The 26,270-nt window shown below is 37.5% G+C and overlaps 4 protein-coding genes across 4 annotated transcripts; all 4 read left to right on the forward strand.

Annotated features, from left to right (window-relative positions):
• Positions 1 to 6,108: 6,108 nt before the first annotated feature.
• On the forward strand, positions 6,109 to 9,263 carry LOC149400850 (AAA-type ATPase family protein / ankyrin repeat family protein). The gene is made up of 7 exons (XM_089611458.1): positions 6,109 to 6,457; positions 6,811 to 6,921; positions 7,006 to 7,104; positions 7,185 to 7,295; positions 7,382 to 7,685; positions 8,182 to 8,321; positions 8,417 to 9,263. The coding sequence occupies exons 1-7, from the start codon at positions 6,320 to 6,322 to the stop codon at positions 8,954 to 8,956; spliced, it is 1,443 nt and encodes a 480-aa protein (XP_089467584.1). The 5' UTR covers positions 6,109 to 6,319; the 3' UTR covers positions 8,957 to 9,263.
• Positions 9,264 to 9,503: 240 nt separating this feature from the next.
• On the forward strand, positions 9,504 to 12,163 carry LOC149400851 (thermosome subunit gamma). Its single transcript, XM_089611460.1, has 5 exons — positions 9,504 to 9,921; positions 10,022 to 10,059; positions 10,662 to 10,932; positions 11,185 to 11,471; positions 11,574 to 12,163. The coding sequence occupies exons 1-5, from the start codon at positions 9,613 to 9,615 to the stop codon at positions 12,007 to 12,009; spliced, it is 1,341 nt and encodes a 446-aa protein (XP_089467586.1). The 5' UTR covers positions 9,504 to 9,612; the 3' UTR covers positions 12,010 to 12,163.
• A 7,277-nt stretch (positions 12,164 to 19,440) lies between these two features.
• LOC149400852 (putative polyol transporter 6) lies at positions 19,441 to 21,885 on the forward strand. The gene is made up of 3 exons (XM_089610253.1): positions 19,441 to 19,829; positions 20,029 to 20,803; positions 21,127 to 21,885. The coding sequence occupies exons 1-3, from the start codon at positions 19,661 to 19,663 to the stop codon at positions 21,707 to 21,709; spliced, it is 1,527 nt and encodes a 508-aa protein (XP_089466379.1). The 5' UTR covers positions 19,441 to 19,660; the 3' UTR covers positions 21,710 to 21,885.
• Positions 21,886 to 23,763: 1,878 nt separating this feature from the next.
• On the forward strand, positions 23,764 to 24,708 carry LOC149400853 (uncharacterized). The gene is made up of 2 exons (XM_089610522.1): positions 23,764 to 23,949; positions 24,481 to 24,708. Exons 1-2 carry the CDS (start codon positions 23,764 to 23,766, stop codon positions 24,706 to 24,708), a joined length of 414 nt encoding a protein of 137 aa, XP_089466648.1.
• The last annotated feature ends 1,562 nt before the right edge of the window (positions 24,709 to 26,270 follow it).

The following is a 26,270-nucleotide window of genomic DNA, read 5'->3' on the forward strand; positions in this document are numbered from 1 at the left end:
GACTCATCTCCGTCGATGAAGCTTCGTAATCCGGCATCATAGCAACAAGAAGGAAGCTTGAAAACGAGAAGGAGATGAGATCGGAAATCGGAAAACTCAGAGACCGCGGAAGATTCGCTCTGATACCATATTGCAATTCTAAGTTTTGATAGTGAGAACTTGAATTGGGAAATCTCTGTTCTCGGAATGAGAAAATCAGAGTGAAAACTGTTTATTTGATTCTATTAAAACTTGTACAAGACAACAACTTTTATATAGCTGAGAGACCTAAACGACACTTAATACAAAGGAACTAAACGACTTACAAAAGAACAAAACTAAACCAAACGACACAATCTAAAGAAAGGACTGAAGAAATTATAAACTAAAAAATTTATCAGAACAAAGCTGAAATCTAGAACTAAACAAGCAACATATTTTCTTATGCTCTAATACTATCCAGCCTAAGCATAATGCATGAATTGGGTGGGAAAACAAATTATTGACAGCTTCACGATCGCATATACAACATATATTTTTCAAAAAATAGTTATGTACGTAAATAGTAGAATCTAAATTCTCGCTTTCCATTTGGAATAAACCAATTTGGGTGCCACCATCTTTTTTAAAGCTTGAGATTTCGGTGTTCTTAACTATGAAAAAGCTCTCGTCTTGAGATAGGTGTTTCTCTCTTTCTTTCTTTGTGTCTTCGTCAATTTTTCCGTCCAGATTCTCGCCATCCCCGACATTATGATAGCCCGTCTCCGTCATGCACACCAACGTCAATCGAGCGTCTTCAATAGAAGGTATTTTTATTGTTTATAATTTTCTCTAATTTTATATTTTTAGCAATTGCTAACAATAATATTGATGGAATAAGAAGACAATTTACTAGAAATAAATTAATTGATAATTAATTTAAATAAACTACAAAACCGGATAAACCTTAAACCGGTATGATTCAAGGAGGAGAAAGAGATCAGAAAAGGAGAAAACGTCAAGGCCCGTAAGACGGTTTCCTTGAAGCTTTTTATCGCCCTCCACAGGTGCGGGAAAAGTTGAGCGAAAGACTCACAGGATACAACGACCACAAGACAAGCTTAGCACCACTCGACTTGACTTCAACGAACTAGAAGACAAGTGTCAGAACTACCACCGGACTGCAAACAAAGAAAACAATTTCGTAGAGATGGAGAGGGGATGCGTTTGAGTGGTGTGTCAAATGAGAGCTCGGGCCTTGCTTTTTTAGGCACAATCCTGAACGGTTTTGAACAAGAAAACGTTCCAGAATAAAGGCACTTGAAGCACTTAATGCTCGTCGGTTATGAACGTGAGCATCCTTGGAAGCTCGCTCAAACCATGCATAACATCTCCATTAAAGGCATCAGTTACATGCATTTAACACATGCAAAACCGTAACCTTGACTACCAATTAAATTAATTCCCAACATAACACAAAAGTTATTTATGGAATTAAAACAATTCGTAAGTGAATTTTGCAATAAAAAGATAAGGATTGGCCCAAGCCCAAGTCCAAGACATTCCCGAAACCCGAGCCCGGCCCGGTCCGACGGCGCGCGTGTGTGTGCGCGCGAGGGGTTAAGAGATAACCCACTCACACTCTCCTCTATTGCACTTGCTTATCCACTAAAGAAAGAGGATAATATATAAACACTACGCAACACACTTAATCAACCATGTGAGACTCTTGAAATTCACTTCATTTAGCACATAACATATGTGTTCTTTAAACATACTTTGAGCATCAATTTCTTATTCATTATAGTAATGATTTTGGCAAATAAATAATCAATCTTATACCCGTCGCAATGAGGAATAAGAATACGTAAGAAATAACACATTCCGATGAGTGGACCCCACTCAAATATTAGACACAAATCACTCATACACTTGTTAATAAATACTCTTTATTTAACAATTCTTCCAGCATATATTTTAATAATTCAGCATCAATTTGGCTTTTGCATCACTGGATATTTGATCAAAGTAGTTTTAATTTTCATTCTTTAGATTTGAACTTTTGATATGATATACGAGTTGTTTTTTTTAGCGTGGGTGTCAATCGGGCAAGTTCCCTAAAAAACAATCGGCAGCAGGTGCTCGTTCGTGTTACATGAAAAGATTGATAATCCACTATTATTGTTGTATTATTGTGATCGAGTTTGTGATCCAATTTTCATCTTTTTTTTTATGGATTTTTAAACTTTCCATTGGGCTTATTTTTTTTTTAACTTGTATTAATATATTCCCCTGATTAGCCTTTTATATTAATAAAAATAATAATAAAGTATAAATAATATTAGCTTACTTAAATAGATTTCCATTACGTTCATAAAAAATAGTTAAAAATAATTAATATCCATTACATCAAATAATTAGTTAAAAATAATTAATATCCATCACGTTTTAAATGATGTCAATTGTTGATTTATTGTAATTATTATCCATTACGTTTCAAAATTGGAAATTATCGCATGCCTCCCATATGTTTATGCAAAATGCGGCATCTATTCTCACAATTTCTAAAAATATCTTAAGTATCCTTTAGCATCATTACTAACATTAATTGTATACCCTAAAACGCGTTTACCTATCAATACCCTCCTTTTTTTTATAAGATTTTGTTTAACTTTCTCATATCAATATTTTTATTTGGTCATAGTACCCTTGAAGAAATCACCCATTTTTATTTTTTATTTTCAAAAAATAAATCAAAATAAGCTCCCCACCGAATTCGAAGCCCAAAATTCATCTTCAACAAAGACAATTCATTGAAAACTCAAAACATATGCATTTCATCACTAAACTTCTGCCCCAAAACATATCAAATTACGTCCATGAGAAAAAAAAGTGAAATAGTTTCTTTTCTTCAAAGAAGAAATGTATTTACCAAATTTTGATTTGTTTAATTTTTTTTTTTATTATTCTAATTTATCATAAAAATTTCAGGATAAAATGGTCAATTCACCTTATTATTATGAAAAAGTCTAACGTAAATGTGTTTTATGGTATATAATTAATATAAATAGTGATGTTAATGGACACTTCATATATTCTTTAAAATTGTGAGAATATAAACGCCACATTTTGCTTAAACATAGGGAGACAAATGATATTTTTACTTTTAAATTTCGTAGCTAAAAGCCACATATATATACAAATCATTTATGTGTATAAAATCCTTTTTTTTTTTTTTTTGCAAAAAAATCAAATTATAAAATTAAGGGCAGTGTACATATGTGACCATTTTCAAATTTAAAATTGCAAACTAGCCACTGTTTAGATAATTATTGTTTATTAGTCACACGACATTATTTTTTTTTATTAAATAAAGACTATCTTACCCCCACTACTTAATTCCTTTTTAGTGACTCGTATTCATATTAGTGTTTTAAATTCCGGCGAAATTCGCCGGCGGCACCGCTGCCGGAGTTAAAACGGCCGGCGAAAAGCATAATTTCCCTTTTGTCGTCGTTTTTCGCCGAAACCTGTCGTTTTCGTTTTTTTTATCGTTTTTCGCCGATTTTCGTTGGTGGTTGTCGTTTTTTGTGTACAAAATTCAAATGGAATGCAATGGAGCTAGTTGAGAATGGAACCTAAGTCACCCACTCGAGTAGCCTAAGCCTTTGCCAGTTGAACCATAGACAAATTTTGTAATTGTATTGCTTACTTGTAATTATATATTACATTGTTTTATGATTGTAGACAAATAATATATATATGATAAAATTCATATATAAATGTAACAAATAAAACTTTAGTAATAAAAATGATATATTTTCCATTAATGCTGCATTCTTAATAATGTATTTAATTATATTACTATGTATAAAAAATAAATGTATAAAAATCAAAATAAAATGATGAAAACGGATGTTTATAAAAGAAAATAATATTATAAAACAATTGATATGTTATCATTGAATATTTATTACCCATTTTTACGACATATATAAACACAGGTATTTTTAAATTATATAGCTGGATATATATGTATTAAATAGAATAAAATTAGGATAAACATATATTAAATAATACGTACTAAATGTATTGCTATTACTATATTACAATTTTAATAATTGAAAGATACATATGTGTGTGTATACATATATATACATATAACATATTTTGCAACATTATTTTCGTTCGGTTTTTCATCGACACGTCGGTTTTCCATGGAAAACGGCATTTTAAAACGGCATTTCACTTGTCCTTTTCCACATTTTTTCCGTTCGATTTTCCATCGGCATGACGATTTTCCGTAAATCAGGAGTCTCGAAACGGCAACGAAAATGGTATTTTTTTTCCTTGATTCATATTGAAAAAAGACTAACTAATAACGCGGAAAATAGGCAAGCATTATGGCTGCACACACTGATTACACTGTGAAAAGGAAGCCAACATGTAAAAGTCATTCAACATTAAAAAAAAAAAAGGCAGAAAAAACTATAATTATTAAATCTTAAACAAGCTATTACCCATTATTAAATAGCTAAATGCTCAAAATAAGCCATTATTTTGAATTCAAAATTCTCGAAAAGAGGAAATATAGCAAAAATGATACAACATTGTTTTGATATTCGTAATTATTTCTTATATATTCATGGAATAATAAAAATTGAAGGTAAATAGTAGTTAATATTAGTAATATTTGTAAATATGAGTTAATACTTGTTAGTGTTAGTTGTTAACAGATGTGTTTGATTAGCATATGCTCTTGAATCAAGATCCGCCAAACAATCGCCGACGAGACGTCGTCGCTGAACACATTGGATATGAGGAGTGTCCGATGGAGCGAGAAGTTGAAGAATTGGGATTCATCAGATCCATTTTTCTTAATTCGTAAAGCCTTAAAATATAATAACAATAAATACAAATAAAAATTGAAAGAGATCACGCACAAGATTTTATAGAAAAAATGATAAATGTTTGGATCACGAGGATCAACATCTTCGTGAGAAAGGGAACTTGTTAAACAAAATTGTAATGGACTCCTATTAAAAAATGAAACAAAGTCAATAAATATCCATGAATTATTTTAAACGAATGCACGTAACATAAACGCTGAATAGAAAAGAAACGTGTTAAACAAAATTATAACCGATAGTTGTTGATGTTGGACTTCGTCCTCCATCTAACAAAAGAGGGATTCAGCCCAGTATAAGTTAATTGGGCCCAAACCCATATGTTTGTCTTTGACAAGTTCCGATAATGCGCCAGCCCGTCAATAGATTCAAATGCCAGTTCGAGATGACCGTTCCTTGAAGACCCGGATATGCAAAGCTCGTCAGGCCGATCGATCCGCAGCTGCCTCTCATACGAATAGGTCCCCAACGACAGGTGTCCCGAGACGCAGTAGTGAGTTCCAACTGAGACGTGTTCCGAACAATCCGAAGCTCACAATCTTGTCTTCTCAGACATATAAATATATGACAATTAAGCCCATTTCGGACACGTTATTTTCCATTCATTATTGTTATCATCAAATTCTCATCTTTGTACTGTTGTTGAACAATCTTAATACAATTAGCCCTGAACTAGTCTTACATACATCTTGCTTTCCATCTTTGTTTAATTACGTGTTTAATTTATAATTCTTAGAGAGATCAAATTTAGTCTTGTTAAGGAGAATTGATGTCCATTCATAAATCAAAATTGACCTATTTTTAACCACAAATTTGTCGTGACTGTTTTGATGTGATTTCTCGCATCAACAATAGTCCTATAAAAAAGAAAATAATCAATAAAATAATTATTAATTATTTTAAACATATTTACTTCACGCAAATAAAATGAAAAACTTAATATACGAAATCGTATAATTAAACAAAGTTAAAATAGAAATTTCAACCTACCTTAATCAAAGTAATGTCAGCATAATAGCTATATTTCTAAACAATCTGAAACATAGGCTACCTTGAAAATTTCAAGTTTAAACCGGCGTAGATCGTTACAAAACTAAAATTTAAAGGATACGTTTTGAACATTTGTTTCTTAAAAAAATTAATATTTTAAGGTAGAGTATTTTAGTTTATTTGTAGGGATCCTTTATTTGTATTATTGACAACCAATAATTACACAACTCCCAAAAAATAATAAAATAAAAACACACAATTCCCTACCTGTCATAAGTTATGACATAAGATAATACAAGCATTGCAATAGAGAGAGAGAAGAGAGAGAGAGAGAGAGTGTTAGATTCGGACGCGAGTGTCGGAGAAACGACGTCCATTCTTTCTCTCACCACCGTCACCGCCTATATTTTCTCACATAATCTCCCCACAATCTCTCTCTCTCTCTCGCAAGGGTTTTGTCCGAGATGCAAACGCCTCAGGATCGACGGTCGAGATCAGCCAAGCCCACCACCATCCACGGCTATGCTCAGTCCGGCGATCTTACAGGATTCCAGAAGCTTCTTCGCGAAAACGCTTCCCTTCTCAACGAGCGAAACGCCGTCGTAAGATTTCCCATTTTATTTCCATTTCCATCCCAATGTGAAACCGCGTTAGATCCTCTTGATTGGCCTTTGCTATATATATAAATCTTAACGCGCTGAATCAATGTAGCCAATTAGTGTTTGTATTCAATTTGTAACTGCAAGAGGCATTTACAGTAAGAACAACGATTTTTTTTCCCTTTTTTTTACTGTCCAAGCAAACAGCGTTACTATGTATACTTTAAAAGCAAACATCTTTACCAAGAATTTTTTACGAGATCAAGATTTGGATGCCCAAAAAAAAAAAAAAACATAACTTGCATATACTGATCTCTCGTATTACTGTGTGTACATTTTCTTAATTCAAATTGCAGATGGCACAAACCCCACTTCATGTTGCAGCTGGTAACAACAGAGCCGATATAGTCAAGTTTCTTCTCGATTTTCCAGGCTCAGAGAAAGTTGAGTTGGAAGCCCAGAATATGGTTAGTCACTCAGCAATAAATTTTTCATTGTGTGTATTGTCTGAATCTTCATTAGTTTATATCGATTATTTATTGAATTTACAGTACGGAGAGACTCCTCTTCACATGGCAGCGAAGAACGGGTGCAACGAGGCTGCTCGGTTGCTTCTCGCCCGCGGCGCTTTTATCGAAGCCAAAGCAAATGTACTTCCTAGTTTTTATTCATTCGTTCATTTTTCCTCGCTGTAGCTGAGTCTTTTTTTTTTTTTTTGGATTTGATTCAGAATGGGATGACTCCATTACACCTGGCCGTTTGGTACTCCCTCTGCTCAAACGATTGCTCCACCGTCAAGACATTGCTCGAGAACAATGCCAATTGCAGTGCCGAGGACGATGTATAGTTGACAAAACGAATGAGATTCTTTTTTTTTTGGTATATTCCGATATGCTAATAGTTGGTCGTATTGTCTTTTGATTTCAGGAGGGAAAGACACCTTTGAATCACCTGTCGAAAGGTCCCGGGAGCGAGAAGCTGAGAGAGCTGTTGAATTGGCACCTCGAACAGCAGAGAAAGAGAAGAGCGATCGAGGCGTGCGGTCAAACCAAGGCTAAGATGGATGAGCTGGAGAGCGAGCTGTCGAACATTGTCGGGTTGAATGAACTCAAGACTCAGCTAAGGAAATGGGCAAAAGGGATGCTTCTGGACGAGAGGCGTAGAGCGCTCGGTCTCAAAGTCGGAACCCGAAGACCGCCTCACATGGCGTTCCTTGGAAACCCCGGAACAGGTAAAAAGTGTTTTCAACAGTTGCGAAAATGGAACTCTTTTTTTTTTTTTTTTTTTAAGTTCTCTGCATAAAATCACCCTGATTTTTTGCCAATATTTGCTTATGTTTCTTCCTGTGTTCTTCTAATTACAGTTATACCCCTAGGTTCCTAAGATCATCTCCTAGCTCTAAATTGGCGCATGTCTTGCATTAAAAAATGTATGATTCACCGTTTCGAAAAATTGTGCTTTGATGTTATTTGCACGATATAGAATATTCTTTTGATAAACAAAACCTAAGCGCTATGCGTATAGTGTTGCACTAAACTTGGCGAAACATTATTCATCAGTCATCACTCTATAATTTTTTTGAAGTAATTGATTAAAAAAAATAGATGGCACGCTCCAATGGAGAGCATTATTCCAACAATGCTTTTAAACTGAAAAAAAGTGAATTATAACTTTTCTTTTTGTATCACTGCATATAAATTGTGTGCATCGTCGACGATTTTTGACAGGTAAGACCATGGTTGCTCGTGTCCTCGGAAAACTACTGTACATGGTGGGAGTTCTACCCACTGACAAGGTGACTGAAGTTCAACGCACAGATTTGGTCGGTGAATTCGTTGGTCACACCGGACCCAAAACTAGGAGAAAGGTAAAAAAAAAAAAAAAAAACGCTAGCTCTCGATTTTTTCTTTTCAAACAAAAAAAAAATTCTTTATTAATCACGGGTTTGTTTGTTCTACACAGATAAAAGATGCCGAGGGAGGTATTCTATTCGTGGACGAAGCGTACCGTCTCATTCCCATGCAAAAGTCAGACGACAAGGATTACGGGTTGGAAGCTCTGGAAGAAATCATGTCCGTGATGGACAGTGGGAAAATCGTTGTCATATTCGCCGGGTACAGCGAGCCGATGAAGCGCGTGATCGGCTCCAATGAAGGTTTCTGCAGAAGGGTCACCAAGTTCTTCCACTTCAACGACTTCGACGCGGAAGAGCTGGCCACGATTCTTTGTATCAAGATGAACGACCAGTCATCGGAGGAGAGTCTGTTGTACGGTTTCAAGCTTCACTCTTTGTGCACCGTCGAGGCAATCGCTGAGCTAGTTGAGAGAGAGACGACCGAGAAGCAGAGGAAGGAGATGAACGGCGGGTTGATCGACCCGATGTTGGTCAACGCTAGAGAGAATTTGGACCTCAGGCTTGATTTTGACTGCACCGATGCCGAGGAACTACTCACGATCACACTCGATGATTTGCGAGCTGGAATTCGGCTTTTATCACAATGAGACACTTCTTATTAGTTAAAGATTTACAAAAGAAAAAAAAGTTACTCATTTTTTTTCACAGCTTAGTGAAAAGATTCATTGGAAGTTTGAGCAGAAGATGCTAATTCTTTCCACATGACATTATATTTTTTTTTCTTCTTCCTATTTTGATCTCTACGGATGATTTGTTGGCCAAAAACACAGTTTTAATAATTTCATATGGTGTAGATCTTCTGAATTTGCGTAAGAAAGAAAATCTGTAGCTGTTTCTACCTTTGTCTTGGTTTGTGAACGATTATCTGCATAGTATAACACACCTTATTTGGTATCGCCGAATCTTGTACTCTAGCAAGCAAAAAATTGGAGGGTAAAAAAAAAACCCAGCCCAAAAATTGGATTAATTATATGCGTAATCCATAGAGCAACCATGCTGTAAAACTCTCTCTTTGATCCAGCAAATAAAAATAAAATTTAATAAAAAGTTTATTTCTCTTCTTGAAATTTCTATCAATATCAATTCTTTATGGACATTGCGTGCACGCAGTTACGTGGCATTGCTTTTGGGGGAAAAAAATATCTTGTCAAAACCTTCAAAACAAACGAAGAAAGAAAATAAGTGGTACAAAATCTAGTGAGCAAAGCCAAGGATTGAGAAGAGAGAGAGAGAAGCAGCAACAATGGTGTCAAGCTCGCTCTCAATTCTCTACTCGAATACGACTTCATTTCCGTCCACTTCCTCCGATTCCTTTTCTTTCAGAACCACTCGGACATTCCTCACTCGTCGAAACTCCTTCAAACCCTTGGCTTCTTCTTCTTCGCTTCCAGCTCTCGAAGATGGTTCTTCGTCCGCGAAGCAGTTCTCTCAGAGCACTTCAATCGGCGATTTCATGAGGTTCAAGAGCAGTACCGGAAACGGCGAGCTTCAGACGGCGGTCGTTACTTACCGGAAGAGGTTTCCATGGGCTCTCTTGCAGCCTCTTCTTCAGGTCAACACCTCTCTCCCTCTCTCTCTCTCTCTCTCTCTACAATGCATGTGTGTTTTCGTTTCAATTCTGATCGGTTTTATTCTTTGTTTCGCTTTGGTAGGTTGATTTGTTCTCGACGATTCACATAGCGGATAAAGAGTATGACATTATAATTTTTTTTCTAATTATTGGTTGTTTTTATCTGCTTTGATAGTTTCTGAGTTTGAGACTTGTTTTAGGGTTTATCTTCAAAGGAATTTGAGTAATTTTTGGGTAGATAATTGTTCGAATGCCAAAATTTCCATTGTGGAAGAGGCGTAAATAAATTTGGGTGTAGAATTACAAAAAGAACGTCTCGTTGTTATGGTGGAAAACGAGAGAAAAGAAAGATCAGAAGATAAGAATGAAGAAAAGGTGAACTAAAATTTATATGGGTTTATTAGAGAAATAGCTAACTTAAACGTTTGATATTGCTAAATAGCCAACATTTGGTAAATCTTAGGTAAATAGTTATTTTTATGTATTTACAGACGTAAATCTGAGATAAATAGTCACCTCTATATATTATGTCACGTCATTATTTATGACTATTTATATAAGATTTAACAAGCGTTGACTATTTGTCAATGTCAAACGTTTAAGTTGGATATTTTCCTAATTTTCTGAATTTATATTCATGGCAATTACATAGATTTTTGTACGAGAATGATCCTTGGATATTGTCGGAGAGTAATTTGCATGACAAGAATTATTATGTGAAGGTACTTTGAGACACTTCAGGAGGAGCTCGGGTCATACGATTGCGTACTGTATGAGATGGTTGCAAGTAGGGAAAGCCTAGAGAATAGAGGCAATCTTGCTGCGGCAAAGAAACCGAAAACTTCGCGCCCAAGTGGGTTCAACATCATCGGGTGCATTCAGCGTCAGATGGCTCGAGTTCTGACGCTCGATTTCCAGTTGGACTGCCTCGATTACGACACTAAGAATTGGTACCACGCTGATCTAGATTTCGAAACCTTCAAGTTGCTTCAGGTAAAGATTCTATAGGCATTGCGACCGCTGTTCAAATTAGTTCATAAGCTGGTTAAAAGCGATGCCATACTTTTGTTGTTTTTCCTCATTGTTTTGCCCTGAGATTGTTTTTAGTTTCTCAAAGAATGTGCTACTCTTAGTGAATGAATCAGAACTATTACAGAATCTGTTACATCAAACTAACTGCTAGAGATGCTCTAATTAATGATGTTATTATATATCTCTACCACTGCTTAATTAATGATTTCTCAGGAGGAAAAAGGGGAGAGCTTTTTCACTTTCGCCAGAGATATGACCATAAAATCCACGAAAGCCATGATTGGCTCCACTTCAGTTCGAGAAGACCTCGGTCCAGTAAGGTCCAAGCTTCTGTGGGCTTCGCGGTTTCTTCCGATGCCTCTAGTGGGCCTTCTCATCATAAGCGGAGTATGCGCCGATGTCGGAACCCAAAAGTCCGATTTCCCGGAACTCGAAGCCTTGTCGAGGCTAGATTTCGGCGCTGCCATGAAACTCTTCTTGGCAAAAAGACTAGCGTCCGAGTAAGTAGTACACAACGCTATTTATATCTATCTATTGCCTCTGAGCTTCGATTAAAAAAAAAAAAAAACCGTGTCTTGTCTTGTCTTGTCTTGTGCTTGAAGTTTCACGCAGGCAACGTCGGACTTGGAAGAGGATTCAGTAATCATCGGGGAGAGGAACAGAGCGGCGATCGAAGCTCTGAGAAAGGCGATCGACGGTGGACAGAACAGGATCGCGATCCTCTACGGAGGTGGTCACATGCCTGATCTGGGGAGGCGGCTGAGAGAGGACTTCGATCTCGTTCCTTCTCGCGTGAGGTGGGTCACGGCTTGGTCGATACGGAACCGGGACTTGAAGAGCAGGTCTATCCCGTTCCTGAAGAAAATGGCCGAGATCTCGGGATGGCCGTTGAACCGTTACCAGACTCTGGCGTTGCTCATATTCTCATCAGTTCTCGCGGTGGACCTCTGGTTTTGGGAGATCTTTTTCGGCTCCACCGCGGATTGGCTCTCCCAATTCGCTTCGGGTGTCGTTGATTTTGTTGATAATTCTTCCTAAGATGTTAGGATAGTCCTCAATATATTGAAACAGTCTGTATAGGTATACTCTTGTAAATACAGGGAAAAAAAACCCTCTCCTAGTTAAAAATTCTATTCTTAAGCCAAACATGCTTTGATTTTTATTAAAGAGAACATTAATATATTTTTCCCAACATATCCTGATATTTCTTTCCTTGTACACTGTTTTACATTTTTTTTTGGCTCGGAAAAGCTTTTTACACATTGAAATAAACATTTGAAGCTTAAAGAATTTTACCAATTCTCAATGTAAACCTCGTATCAAATAATTTAATGGCCCAAAATAAGGGTGTTTTGAAAAGAATAGACCTCATCTTACTCGAATTTCGGTTCTAAATGACCGGAACATTCTGTTCGGAATAGTGGCAGAAATCCGACAAAATCGAAAATGGACACTTTGCTTCAGTTTGTTCCGGCACTAATTATGTAATAACGATATAAAAAAAAATGCTAAAATGTGCGCTAATATCCGGGGAATTTTTTTTGTTATTATTATGGGATGGTACCAAAACTTTTGTTTGAACAGCGGCGGAAAACAAAATTATGATTTTGTTCCGTTCCCGATGCCCATGTTTAACCACAACCTATTTGATTAATCTCCTCTGTGAACAGTCCTAGTTTTTTTTTAAACCAACGCAAATTTCGGTCAAATCATTAATTCAAATTGATTCTTAAAAAAATGCTAGAACTACTTGGGGTATGTTTGAAACTTGGAAATAAGAACTTTATAAATTATGACTAATAACACATTAATTTTATTTTTGTTTTTGATTTGGAAAATGTCAAAAATTCAAAAAATATGATTTGTTGAAGCAAAATACATATGAAGACCAAACTAATTGAGAAAGCAATTATTCTATTGTCCGTCACAGTAGCCAGAAAAAAAGGCAACTGTCTGTATACGGATTTCTAACCCTATATATATATTTGAAGGCAATTATTCTAACCCTATATATATATTTGAAGATAACGGATTTCTATTAAGAATTGGGTAAAATACCCACAAATACAGGAGTATTACATCTTAGTACAAAGAACACAACAGACATAAGTCGAAGTGAATCTAACACTAAGTTCAGATAATCGCGCAATTTTGTGCATGCTTCCGATAAGAGGAAGAACAACGAGCACAAGAGAAATCGAGCACTGGCTCTTTCATAATATCCATAACGGATGATGGAGAAATCCAATCAACCTTGGTCTGGTGACTAAGAAGAAGATGATTCTTCAGCCTACATAGAGAAAACCCTACCAGGAAATCCATAACGGAAAAGGGGACGACGGCTAATCCGCCTCCATAATATACCAAATCAAACAAATCACAACAATAGAGTAAAAGTTTCACACACAAACTAAAACTGAATATAAAAAGAAAATCTAACATCGAAACCAGCGTCCGACACACGAGACCCAACACCGATACGATGAGAGGATGATGACCACGAAGAGCCACGTCACAGTGTTGTTGCAGAGGAACTACGCCGCACCACTGCCGCCGAGGAGCCGAGCCCCTCCGCTGTCATCGAGGCACAGAGTCGCGCTGCCGTCGCCGTGGGATGAGCTGCACCGCTATCGCCGAGGAGACGAGCCTCCATCGTCGAGGAACCGAGCCGCCATACCTCTGCCTCCGAGGAACTGCGCTGCAACAATGCCCATGACTCAAACCGTCACACAAAACCTCCATCACCATTCTCTGCTATTGACTCCTTTTGCCGGTCTCGATCCGCCATACCTCCTCCTCCGGAACTGAAAGACACCCAATCGGTGACCGAAGTCTCCGCCGTATTTGGCCCCAGGGGAGAGATCTAGATCTAGATCTGAAAAAAAACCCTTGCGGCTGAGAGAGAAAAGCTTTAGGAGAGACATAGACAATATTGAATGACGTAAGTAGTATTGTGTTTTAAAATTTCTCCGGTTGACGAACATATTAGATTTTAATCATTAAGAGTATTTTGGCATGAATTATATTTTGGAAAAATTCCATATGTATCTCCTGTGTTTAATCGAAATATTGCGATTTTTCTCATAACTTTTATAAATATCACATATATCTATTCAGATTACTATTTATAGCATTATCATGTTTATATTTTAAAACTCATTTATATATCAAATATAATCCTAAAACTAAATTTTTATTGATTATTGACTTATGTAAAATGTTCGTGATAACTTAAATGAGATCACCTATTTATTTTCATATGATTCAGGGAACGAATGAGAAAGAAAATGAAATGAGACCATTGGGGACGAGAAGCTTTTGAATAGGGAGAGGGGATTTCTCTTCGTCGGAAATACCCCATCGGGAATCTCCGATGACCTCGAGCTCAACAAGCTTTGACATTTCCGAATCTTGTAGAGCCTCGGCCTCGCTGGACCAAAATCAGATCGTGGATTTTGTAAATGCCTACCATGTGTTTGATTGATTGTCGATTTTGTAAATGCCCACCATATGTTTGATTGATTGTCTATCTCTTGTGTTTGAGGGCTTTGAAGGATGAAGGGAAAACAAAATCAAGACAGAGTTCATATTCATGCCCACCATGTTTTCATTGTCTATCTCTGTTCATTGCGTATTGCGTTCATTGCTGATGATGGCATGGGATTTAGAGAGTAGTTGGTCATTTCCTTTGAAAAAATGGCATGTCTGTTGTGTAAGCACGAGAGAGAGAGAGAGAGAGAGAGAGAGAGAGAGAGAGAGAGAGAGAGAGAGAGAGAGAGAGAGAGAGAGAGAGAGAGAGAGAGAGAGAGAGAGAGAGAGAGAGAGAGAGAGAGAGAGAGTGTTTGATTTTTTATTTTATTTTTAAAATAAGAGAAGTATTTATTAAAGGGTAATTTGATAATTTCATAACGCAACTATTTAACTGACCGTTTGACCTTATTATAGACGGAAAGACTGTGAGTTTATTATTTAACTGAAGGTTAATGCGTGGCTGTGAGTTTATTAACCTTCAACCTCGCCGCTCAATTGTTGAACGTCAGAATGGCTGTGAGTTTATTAACCTTCGACCTCGCCTCTCAATTCTCCGATCAATCTGAGTTCTCGACAAGAAGATGTTTCTTCAACAATTGATTTTTTCCTAAAGGTTTTCAATTTTTTTTTCTCATTCCATTTTCCAATGAAATTTTTAGAAAATATGACGCACTGGATCCTATCTTTATCGTGAAAGTGGCAAAAACTTGAAAAATATAAGGGAAAATATCAGGAGGCAGCTGAGAGAGGACTTCGATCTCGTTCCTTCTCGCGTAAGGTGGGTCACGGCTTGGTCGATATGGAACCGGGACTTGAAGAGCAGATCTACCCTGTTCCTAAAGAAAATGGCCGAGATCTCTTGATGGCCGTTGAACCGTTACCAGACTCTGGCGTTGCTCATATTTTCGCCAGTCCTCACGGTGGACCTCTGGCTATTCACCTAAGATTTACGAAACGTTGACTATCTAGCAATGTCAAATATGGCTATTTTCCTAATGGACTTTTTTTTTTGTTCAAGAAAGCTATTATACATATTGATATTGCATTCGAAGTTTAAGGAATTTTGCAAATTCTCAACGCAACCCTTGTATCAAAGAATTGAACGGCCCAAAATAAGTGTGTTTTGAAAAGAGTAGGCCACAACTAAGGCCATAATTTTTTTGGGCTATTCTGATTCTAGTCTTACTAAAATTTCAGTTGCAAATGACAAGAATGTTTCATTCCAAATAGTAAAGGAATTCCTACCGAATCAATCACAACTATGATCATCGTGACCCTGACACATGCGCCGTAATGGCTTCTTAAACAACGTATCTAGTCAAAATCTATCCATGTCGTGTACATATTCAATTCCACATAATGTTTTCACTTAGTGAACTTACAATCAAGGACCATATATGTAATTTATTTTTTTGTACGCAAAAAAATCCTAACAATATGCCGTCTCTCGGATGCCATAAGCCCTACCCCCGCTCCCCGCCTTTTAGTGACGTGTATCCACGACTTCGTCTTTCTCGATCATCTCCTCGTATGTGACTTGTATCCTTGCATATGCCCCGCATACATGCTCTCCTTAAAGTTCTCACAACTTTGTCCTCGCACTGAATGTGTGCACCAAAGAGTCTGCTTACCCTCGCAACTCTCGTATGCTCATCACATACCAACAATGTACTTATGTGCCAACAATATGTTGTACGCCTTGCCCTCCCTTTAAGAGAACATGACACAAGGTTTTACATGGAGAATCCGATATATAACCTACGCAATCACATACTTATTTAAGATTGTTATGTTTTTAGGAAATAAAATTTCTTAACGAGTATATCTAATATTAGGGTTGTACAAAAGTTAACTAAAATCGGTTTAACCCATAACCAAACCAATTCAAACCCAAAATTCGGTGCCTTATCTACAACAAGAATTCATTTTGGTTAATCGAACCAATTTTGGAAACCGGTTCGATTATCAGTTTAAAAAATTTAAATTTTATTATAACCGAATGAAACCCAAGTCCGTAAGAGAACAACGATGTATGCTAGGCTCAATGGTAAGTAATTCTAGCATGGCTTTATCGTTTATTCAGATATTCCGTATGGAGTTCGTGGTCAGATTTGAACATTAGGCACTAATTGTGAAATAGGAACATAGTTATGTTAGGTATTGCCCTTGTTGCAATGTTGTTTTGTTTAAAATTATATTAAATTAAAAATCGATTTTAAAAATTGAATATTGGTTTTTGTGAAATTTCAATTTTGGTTAGAGAAAATGGTTAAAACCTATCCGAACCGATCCAATTTCACCCTAATATAATATATCTTTGTGTAATTCTTGAGATTTATAAACAACTAGCGTACTTATAGAGGAGGCTTTTAAATTATAACCTAACTATCTATTTATTTAGGGAAATAGCCCATATTTCTCATACTTCCAAAATTGTCCTTGGTTTCATAAAACTTCGTTCTTATGTATTTGTTAATTCCAGATTTTTTCCAGTTATTCATCATCGGATTTGAATCATGGAATCGTTCGCCAAATCGGAGATGTGTATTTTGTTTTTTCGAATGGTAAATAATATTTACTATCGAATGGCTCGACTGTAAATATTATTTACCATTAAAATTAACCTGCGATTTGCAACCAAGATATTCGACGACTAATTTGGAATAGATGTTTAGGATCGTCGATTTCGTAGATGTTCTTCTATTGTTCTTATATTATCTGTTCGTCTAGGTTAGTCATTTAATCCTTCTTAGTTTATGTTTGTCTAGTGTAGGTGTTTAGGTTCTTTGGTTTCTTAAAACTTCGTTCTTATTTGTTTGTCAATTCCAAATTTTTTCCAATTATTCATCATCAGATTTGAATCATGGAATCGTTCGCGAAATCGGAGACAAGTATTTTGCTTTTTCGAATGGTAAATAATATTTACTATCGAATGACCCGACTCTAAATATTATTTACCATTAAAGTTTCAGAGTTTCGGTTATGGTGTTATATGGGTTAATCGAATTGGAAATATTATTTACCATATTTTATAGTTAATCTAACAGAGAATAGATTGGAGATGCGGGGTAGGGTTTCGATTATGGTGTTCTATGGGTTAATCGAATTGGAAATCATATTTACTTACCATTTTTTTCAAGTTTGAGAACGGAGACGCTTCGTCGGCTTCGGAAGTTGCGAAATCAGAAAATTGGTGGCGAAAAAGAAGGTCGGACGTAATATCGGAGGATTGAAAGATTCAATATCGACGGAGAGTTCGGAGGCAATATCGGAGGATTGAAGGATTTGGAGTCGGATGCGAAAATTTTGGTGTGTATTTGATGAGGGGTAAGATATGAATATAATATTGTTTGGTAGATGATTGAGCTAGTTACCTAATTTAAGTAATAGTTAGGCTAAAATTTTAAAAGAATTGGTTAATTTGGGCTAGATACTTGATCGACCCTTAAAATTAATTTAGATAAATTTTTGTATCACCCTAAATTTTTTGAGCAAATTGCTTTTGCGATGAATTGAATTCGGCTCCTTATTTATGGGTAAGGTACTTTACCTGTTGAGCTAGTCTCTAGTCATGTGTCGCTAGGGATGGGAACGGGTACGGGTAAAGCCGTGTACACCTATTCCGTTACCCGTATCCGTTATAATTTTTTACCCGTTACCCGGACCCGTTTACCCGGGTTTTGAGACGGGTCGGGTAACGGGGGTACCCGCCGGGTAAACGGGTTAAAAATATTGGACCCGTTACCCGTTTACCCGGTTTAAAAAAAGGTAGCGGGTCGGGTAGACCCGCTTACCCGTTTATAAAATAAAAATCCATCAACAATATAAAAATTTAAAAATAATAAAATTTAGGTGAAGAATATCAAAGTGCTACTACAATATAAAGAACATTAAAATTCAAAATAAATAAATAAAAAATACAAAAGAAGTCTTAATTGCAAATTGATCATCTTCATTGTAAATTTGGTCATCTTCATTTCAACATATAAAAATTTATTATCTTTTTAAATATTTAAAAATTAACGGGTCGGGTCCCGGGTAACCGGGTACGGGATAACTATTCCGTTACCCATACCCGGACCCGTTAAAACCTTAACGAGTATTACCCGTTTACAAAAAAAAAAACGGGTATTACCCGACCCGAATAAATCGGGTAACGGACCGGAACGCGGGTAACGGGTCAAATTGCCATCCCTAGCTGTCGCCGTACTTTACAAAACTATTATTAAAAAGAAGAAAACGATATGTGTGAATATTTTTTGTTACGGTTTGTGTTCAATAAAAAATATTTGCTAACAACTTCTTATTTTCTACTCTCAAGTTTTCTTGATGTAGTTAGCAGGATTTGTGGTTTTAAAAGGTCATAACTGATTATAATAATTCCATTATGTCGATCAATAATTGTAAAGCCTTTTAATTTTCATTTTTAGAATAATACGGTAAGCAAAAGATTATTTGGAATCAAATAATCAATTGTTAATTAAATTGTGTATCTCGTGCGCAGATGCTGATAATCAGATTATCCCTTTTTGGGACTAATTTATTTACATTTTTATACTTCAGTCGTTGTCTATATATAAAACCAGGCCCGAAGTTGACGGGAAAACAGTGCATAGTGGCCAGAGTGGAAGAGCCTATTAATTTATATAAAACCTCCATTATTGTTCTGGGACAAGTCATCGTCTCTCCAACCCTGAATAAAATACAGATGCCAATGGAAATACATAAACAATTAAACCAAATTTCTTAACCCTCCGATATAGTGGCATTATACACGTGATAGAAAGTTACTTGCACTAGGCTTTGCACGGAGTAGTTTACAAGTCAACTATTCAGTTCAGACTTCAGACAATGAAATTAAGCGTGAAGTGTAGAGAAACACTTTCCATAGCTGTTAATATCATATCAATAGTCGGCAAACGAAAACAATCACGAAATGAAAAGCCAAACAAAAGGAAAACAATAACATAGAAATGGAAAGTGGATAAGAACCCACACACACTTGTTTGTCGTCAACTGTAGGACATGACATAATACCCCAAAAGACAAAGTTGCATTCTTTTCATTATGTTCATAACAGAACAGAAGAGTGTATAAAGAGAGAGAGATTACTGATTGGCATTTGGCACGCGCAGATTTGCCCCCAAATCAAACACAAATGTCTCTCACTTCGTCTCTGGTCCCAAACAAAGACCGTGACAAAGAAAAACCATCGTCGTCATCATCGCCGCCACAACAATCAAAATCATCATCTCAGAGATCTATCAATAGATACGCCCTCGCCGGAGCGATCCTCGCCTCCACCAACTCTGTCCTCCTCGGTTACGGTAATCAAAACGTACATACATACATATGTATATGAATATCATTATTATATGTGCTTTTCCAATAGTTGTGTTCTTAGATCTGAACTGGACTTGATCGAGTAATTGAAAATTTGAATACGAGTCAATATATAATTCAGTGAGTGAGTTTTGGGCGTGAGGCCTTGACAGAAAGGTCTAAAAGAAATATCACGTTGATCAGATATCGGAGTGATGAGCGGAGCCGTGTTGTTCATCAAGCAAGACATGAAAATCTCGCCAACGCAAATCGAAATCTTAGTCGGCTCACTCAACGTCTGTTCACTAATCGGCTCGCTAATCTCCGGCCAAATCTCCGATAAGATCGGCCGCCGCCGCACGATCACGCTCGCCGCGCTGACGTTCCTCGCCGGCGCCGTGCTCATGGGAGCCGCGCCGTCGTACGCCGTCCTCCTCGTCGGCCGGTTCGTCGCCGGAATCGGCGTCGGACTCTCTCTGATGATCGCCCCCGTCTACGCCGCCGAGATCTCGCCGCCGGACTCCCGAGGCCTCCTGGCCTCCCTCCCGGAGGTCTTCATCAACGTCGGAATCCTCCTCGGCTACGTCTCGAATTACGTCTTCTCCGGATTTCCGCCGTCAGTGAGTTGGCGGATCATGCTCGGCGCGGCGGCGATCCCGGCGGCGGCGGTGGCGCTCGGGGTGTTGACGATGCCGGAGTCGCCGCGGTGGCTGGCGGCGACGGGAAGGGTGAGGGAGGCGAGGGAGGTTCTGGTGAAGACGTCGGTGACGGAGGACGAGGCGGAGCTGAGGCTTTCGGAGATTGTTGAAGCGGCGGAGGTTCCCGGCGGGAATTGGCGCGGGGAGGGGGTTTGGAAAGAGATGATATTCTCGCCTCCTCCGGCGATTCGAAGAATTCTGATCGCCGCCGTGGGAGTGAATTTCTTCATGCAGGCCTCGGGGAACGACGCCGTTGTGTATTACAGCCCCGAAGTTTTCAGGTTTGGATTAAATAGCGTTCGACGGATTTAATTGTGTGCCTTTACATTTACAATTTTTTTTTTTATTTCAATTTCTAAAAGCTACGTTGGAAAAATATAATTTTTTTTAAAGAAAAAATTATATGAAAATACAAAAGATAGTAAAAATTACGGTTTTTTTTTTTTTTTTTCTTTTTCTTTGGAGGGACATACATACAGGTCACCACTTCCCTTTGCCCATATTACCATATATCTTGGTCCTTGATTGTGACATGTAAGCTCAATAAAAGGGTATGTGTATTTTTCTTTAATAAATGTATTTGTCTAAAATTCTCGGTTTTCAGGGAAGCCGGGATCTCGAGCGAGAAGGATTTGGTTGCCGTGACTATCGTGATGGGAATTGCAAAGACGACGTTCGTTTTGGTGTCATCGTTTTTTTTGGACAGTTTTGGGAGGAGGCCACTTTTATTGTTGGGCTCGATAGGGATGGCAGTTTCTCTCACTGGGCTCGGGTTCGGATCCAAGTTTTTGGAGCATTGCGAGCCCAAACCTGAGTGGGCTATCGGGCTTTGTGTCGTTGCGGTTTGTTGCGCAGTGTCGTTTTTCTCAATTGGGCTTGGGCCCATTACTTGGGTTTACTCGTCGGAGGTTTTTCCTTTGAGGTATCGGGCCCAAGGCTCGAGCCTGGCGATCTCGGTGAATAGGCTAGTGAGTGGTTTGGTGGCCATGACTTTCTTGAGTGTTTCGAGTGCAGTTAGTTTTGGAGGGACTTTTTTTATTCTCTCTGGGGTTACGATTTTGGGCTCGGTTTTCTTTTACTTTTATTTGCCTGAGACTAAAGGGAAGAGTTTGGAAGAGATTGTGACTCTCTTTGAGGATAAAAAGAAAGTACATGAAGATAGTGAAAGCTACAAATTGCTTTCTTAAAAAAAAATTCTTTTCTTTTCATGATTTTTATCCATATCATTGAAAGGTTTTATTTGAGAAAATAGCCGTAGGCAGTTAATTTTTGTACGTTAGGCCCTGCGTTTGTTTGGCCATCAAGTAATTTGTTTGAATTTTTCATTCTTTATTTATTTGTACATGAGAGGATTCTTTGGCTAGTTGTTTATTTGGATGGAGAAATTAATATAAAACTCACGTTTTGAGTGTGCATTTCTTTTTTTAAGCAAACGAGGCCTCCCAAAAGCTTCCCCGCCCCCGATATCAGTGCGATGGAGAGGACACCCCCTACTCTTCATTCAAACTCGGCATCAGCCGAAATACGCTCCCACACAAATGTGCATATCTAGTTGTATATGATTTTTTTTTCTAGTTGAGATGACATCATAAGAAGGTGAAAATGACTAGAACTTCGAGAATACTTTGTTTCTCGTTTTTATTATGAGATTTATCTTATTTTATTTTGAAATGTAGAGATGTAAAGATGAAATGTAAGATCAAGTAGGACTTGGCTGAATAGTTGATATGGGAGTGCGGTAGGGTCACTCTTCATGAGTACGTATACCCCCATACCCGACGCCTTTAATGGGTTAATGATTTAGTTACCATTAGTGGATCCCAGACTAAGAATGCGACTATAGACACCGATATGACGAAATGGAAGGTATGAGACAAAAGTAAGAACGGCCACTTTGTGTGGTGATTTATGTGAATGTGATGTTGGATCTTTAATCCAATATGTTGGATCCTTAATCCAACGTTGGGCTTATATGTTAAATAATTATGTGTTGTGAACTGTCAATAAAGATGGCCCGTTAAAAGTGATCTAATTTGGTGTACGGTTATTGGGCTTTAATGTATCTAACAGGTTGTGGGCCTTTAATGTGTAGAGTCATTATGGGCTTCTATTTCAGTGATGGGTTGAAATAGGAAGCCCACTAGGGTAACCTAGGGTTTCTCTATAAATACGACTGGTCCCCGGGTCACACGTAACATTCTTGTCATTCCTGATATCCCGTCGTCAGAGTGAGCCAGAGAGAACTGAAGGGACTCTCAAAGAAATACGTGTTGATCTGGAAGACCAACCGTCATGGATTCATCAGGTACGCTTCCGCTATTAGTTTTATGGTTTCTTATTTATTCAACATGATTTGGTCATGGAATTAGGTGATGGATTTCACCCGTGATATTCGGATCTAACAATTGGTATCAGAGCCAATCATGCTTGAATATTTGAGAAACTCGTCTCTTGATGGTTGTTGTCGATTTTTTTTTAATCATGCTTACATTCGGTTGGCTATATTTTTTTTTTGGGTTCGGCTTTTTGTATTTCGGCTGGATTCATGTGATAAGGAGCTTTTTTTTTGTATATGTGGTTATTATATATATTCATATTTTTGAGACGTAATGTGTATTACCTGTGTTGATTTATGCATTGCTTTATTTGGATTCATCAGGTTATAAAGAAAGTTGTGTTTGATCGGTTTCTATACACATATACATATGTTTTTTTTTTTTATTTGTTCTATTCGCATGCATAGGTATCAGACTCATGTTTATCAGTTTTGGGTATATCATCAATTTCAATCGCATGTATATATTCATTATCGTATTCTGGATTCATCAGTGACGGCCGTACGTTCAAAAGTGTAGCTGCTTGCTTACCCTAATTTTTTTTTAATGCCTAATGGGCCTTTGATTATTTAAGTTGTGGGTTTAGTCCACATTAAAAAAAACAAAAACAATTAAATTAAATTCAAATATTGGTATTATTTAGTATATATGTATTTTAAAATAAATTAATTGAAGCAACATGTCACCAAAGTGGCCTCTCTTGTGGAAATTTAGCTTTCACTGAGGAGAAACATCAAAAGCAACCAGATAACCCTGAGGAGACTGGTTGCTTCTTCTGTCGAGCTGAAGGGCATGTAAAGAAGCATTGTGCTAATTATCACGCTTGGCGTGCTAAGAAAGGTATGCTTCTTAATTTGGTTTGTTCTGAGGTTAATTTAGCTTCGGTACCTAAGGACACCTGGTGGATGGATTCTGGTGCAACCACTCACATCAGTGTGTCTATGCAGGGTTGCCTCCATTGCCGAAAGCCAAATGATGCTGAAAGATACATCTATGTGGGCGATGGCAAGAAGGTTGAAGTTGAAGCAATTGGAAAATTTAGATTATTGTTAAAGACTGGATTTTATTTGGATCTTGATGAAACTTTTGTGGTACCGTCTTTTAGACGGAACTTGATTTTTGTTTCTTGTTTGGACAAATGTGGTTATTCTTGTTCATTTGAGAATGGGAAATTTAGTTTGTTTCACAGTTCAAATATGGTTGGTTCCGGTTCTTTATCAGGATACGATAATCTATATTCCGTTGAGATAAATGCTTCATTTAATGAATCCTTGCATTTAAGTACTCGAGGTGTAAAGAGAAAATTAACTAGCGAGAATTCGGGCGCGTTGTGGCACAAACGATTAGGTCACATCTCTCAAAGGAGAATAGAGAGACTTGTGTCATGCGAAATTCTAAATCCCTTAGATTTCACGGATTTCAACATCTGTGTAAATTGCATAAAAGGAAAACAAACCAATAAAAGGAGATTTGAAGCCAACAGGACTTTGGACGTCTTAGAACTTATTCATACAGACATTTGTGGACCTTTTCCAACATCTGCTTGGAATGGTCAGCAGTATTTTATAACGTTCATAGACTATTTTTCAAGATATGGCTACATATATCTCATTCATGAAAAGTCACAGTCACTAGACGTGTTCAAGAAGTTCAAAGCTGAAGTTGAAAATCAACTCAGTAAAAGAATTAAAACCGTCAGATCTGATCGTGGTGGTGAGTACTACGGTAGATATGATGGTTCAGGTGAACAACGTCCAGGACCGTTTGCTAAATTCCTAGAGGAATGCGGTATCGTCCCACAGTACACTATGCCGGGTTCGCCCACTATGAACGGTGTTGCTGAAAGATGAAACAGAACGCTTAAAGACATGGTAAGAAGTATGATTTGTCATTCTACTTTACCTGAATCGCTCTGGGGAGAAGCATTAAAGACTGCAGCATATATCCTTAACAGGGTTCCAACTAAGGCAGCGAGCAAAACACCTTACGAACTTTGGACGGGCAAAAAGCCTAGTCTAAAACATATGCACGTTTGGGGATGTCCAGCTGAGGCAAGGCCTTATAAGCCTAATGAAAAGAAACTGGACTCAAAGACTGTGAGCTGCTATTTTGTTGGATACGCTGAGAGATCCCGAAGGTACAAGTTTTATGATCCCACAATTAGGTCAATTTTCGAGACAGAAAATGCTCAATTCTTTGAGGATGTTGAGTTTGCAGGGGGAGACACGGTAAGAAAATTTGTCTTGGAAGAGGAATATGTTAATATTCCCATAAGTGGTATTGACAATGATCATGACTTAACTCCTGACATTGTTCAACACCCAATTCAAGACGATATTAGGGAACCCCTTGCTCAACAAATTGTTCCAGAAGAACAAACTCTACCACCTCAAGAACATATGCCATTAAGAAGATCCACCAGAGAAAGAAGAAGTGCAATACCAGATGATTATGTTGTATTTCTTCAAGAACATGAGGATGACATTGGAGTGAACGAAGATGATCCTATCAACTTCCTTCAAGCCATGAAAAGTTCTGATTCTCAAATGTGGATCGATGCCATGAATGAAGAGATGAAATCTATGAAGGATAATGACGTTTGGGACCTTGTACCATTACCAGAAGGTGCGAAACCCATTGGTTGCAAATGGATATTTAAGACCAAAAGGGATTCGAAATGTGATGTGGAAAGGTACAAAGCTCGTCTTGTTGCAAAAGGTTTCACACAAAAAGAAGGCATCGACTATAAAGAGACTTTCTCTCCGGTTTCCACGAAAGACTCTTTTAGAATTATAATGGCATTAGTGGCGCATTTTGATCTTGAGTTACATCAGATGGATGTGAAGACTGCGTTCCTTAATGGTGACATCGAGGAAACAATCTATATGGTGCAACCAGAAAATTATGTGTCCAAAGACGCAAATGATTTGGTCTGCAAACTTAAAAAATCCATCTATGGACTCAAACAAGCATCTCGACAATGGTATTTCAAATTTCACCAAGTGATTATTTCGTTCGGTTTTGAAATGAATTTGGTGGATGAATGTATATACCATAAGTTCTGTGGGAGTAAGTGTATTTTTCTGGTTTTATATGTTGATGACATTTTGCTTGCCAGCAACGATATAGGCTTATTGCACGAAACCAAGAGATTTCTAGCTAAGAATTTTGAGATGAAAGATCTTGGTGACGCCTCTTTTGTATTAGGAATCCAGATATCTCGAGATCGCTCTCGGGGGATTCTTGGATTATCACAAAAGAGCTATATCGAAAAGGTTCTAAAAAGATATGGCATGCAGGAATGTAAACCAGGTGATACTCCTGTGGCTAAGGGAGACAAATTCAGTCTCAATCAGTGCCCTAAGAATGATTTTGAAGAAAAGGAAATGCAGACGATTCCCTACGCTTCGGC

Source organism: Urtica dioica, chromosome 4, assembly GCF_054948205.1.
Source record: "Urtica dioica subsp. dioica isolate 48M chromosome 4, U.dioica_male_clone48M_v1_H2, whole genome shotgun sequence".
NCBI lineage: Eukaryota > Viridiplantae > Streptophyta > Magnoliopsida > Rosales > Urticaceae > Urtica > Urtica dioica.